Genomic DNA, 1911 nt, shown 5'->3' with positions numbered 1-1911 from the left:
TCCGGTTGGTCATTCAAACATATTATTATTTTAAAAAAGACTAAACTGTGAAGGAAAATTCTAATTTTACACATGGCATTTAATCATGAACCGGGGTGATAAACACATACTTTCAGATCTAAATCTTACGTTATTTGTCTTCAACAGGGATGCCATTGAATTGATGTCAAGAATTGAATTGAAGCTGATCTTTTTCTTGTGAATCTTGTTCACATTTAAAAAAAAATAGATTTCATCAAAGTTTGTATTTATTTTTTAATTTGACTTAATTCAATTGTGGCCCATCATCCTTAAAAAATCTTAATTTGTTCTGATAGGTACACCCAAGAAGTTAGAAAAGTTTTAGAGATTAGCTCATAAAATGTTCACGGCTACTCTAGAACCAACCTGATTCAGTACATTCTCTATTGAACAGAATTGTCAAGATTCAACTTTATTAACACATTTTGTCGTTTAGTATTCATTCTAATATTGTAGAATAAATATTAATGTTCTCATTCTACAGGTGAGTAGATTATAGCAAATCACTTTATACCATCACTGAAAGGTATAGAATGCTGAAATACTATTCCAATACTCCATACACTGTTATATTATTTTATGTGGGTCTATGTCAAAAGAAAATTGTATTTTTAACCAGTCACTTGGTGTCTTAATGTGATTTAATGGAAAAACAGCTAATAGAATGCAGTTGTAAATTAACAAGTTGTCCTGATGGTTTTATAAATGATATGAATTCACCAAGTGAGTGGACACCCATCATTTTCATTTGATTTTACAGGGAGTGGCATGGACACTTGACCGACTGTCTTGTCACTGTCTGACCTGCAACTGGGAAATTTTATATTGCCAAAAAATAAATTCGAGGATATTTATTGAGTCAGAATCCTTTTTATTCTTTTTATAGCAAATGAATTGTAATTTTACAAATATCTTTAAGTTTTTTTTCCATGAGGCTTCAACATGAAGAATGTCACTGAAGTTACAATGTTTGTATTGAAGGGCTTCACAAACAATCTTGAGCTGCAAATTATCTTATTCTTCCTGTTTCTAGCAATTTACCTGTTTACTCTGATGGGAAATTTAGGGCTGCTTGTGTTGGTCATTGAAAATTCCCGGCTTCACAACCCCATGTACTATTTTCTGAGTGTGTTATCATCTGTGGATGCCTGCTTTTCCTCAGTAATTACACCAAATATGTTAGTAGATTTCCTGTCAAAGAATAAAGTCATTTCATTCCTTGGATGTGCAACACAGATGTTTCTCGCTGTTACTTTTGGAACCACAGAATGCTTCCTCTTGGCTGCAATGGCATATGACCGCTATGTAGCAATCTATGACCCTCTCCTGTATTCAGTCAGCATGTCACCCAGAGTCTATGTGTCACTCATCATTGCTTCCTACGTTGGTGGCATTTTGCATGCTTCTATACACACAGTGGCCACCTTTAGCCTATCCTTCTGTGCATCCAATGAAATTAGACATGTCTTTTGTGACATCCCTCCTCTCCTTGCCATTTCTTGTTCTGACACACACACAAACCAGCTTCTACTCTTCTACTTTGTGGGCTCTATTGAGATAGCCACCATCCTGATTGTCCTGGTCTCCTATGGTTTTATTCTGTTGGCCATTCTGAGGATGCATTCTGCTGAAGGGAGGAGAAAAGTCTTCTCTACATGTGGCTCTCACCTAACTGGAGTGTCAATTTATCATGGAACCATCCTCTTCATGTATGTGAGACCGAGTTCCAGCTACGCTTTGGACCATGACATGATAGTGTCAATTTGTTACACCATCGTGATTCCCATGCTGAATCCCATCATCTACAGTTTGAGGAACAAAGATGTGAACGAGGCAATGAAAAGAGTATTTGGGAAAAAGGGGTTTATCAAAAAAGTGTTTTTACAGTAA

The 1911-nt window shown here is 35.9% G+C and overlaps 1 protein-coding gene across 1 annotated transcript; it reads left to right on the top strand.

The window, feature by feature from the left end:
- Positions 1-910: 910 nt before the first annotated feature.
- LOC118663978 (olfactory receptor 5T2-like) lies at positions 911-1911 on the top strand. Its single transcript, XM_036323885.1, has one exon. The coding sequence runs from the start codon at positions 964-966 to the stop codon at positions 1909-1911; it is 948 nt and encodes a 315-aa protein (XP_036179778.1). The 5' UTR covers positions 911-963.

Source organism: Myotis myotis, unplaced genomic scaffold, assembly GCF_014108235.1.
Source record: "Myotis myotis isolate mMyoMyo1 unplaced genomic scaffold, mMyoMyo1.p scaffold_m19_p_10, whole genome shotgun sequence".
Classification (NCBI taxonomy): Eukaryota; Metazoa; Chordata; class Mammalia; order Chiroptera; family Vespertilionidae; genus Myotis; species Myotis myotis.
This window is presented reverse-complemented; position numbering and strand designations above follow the sequence as displayed.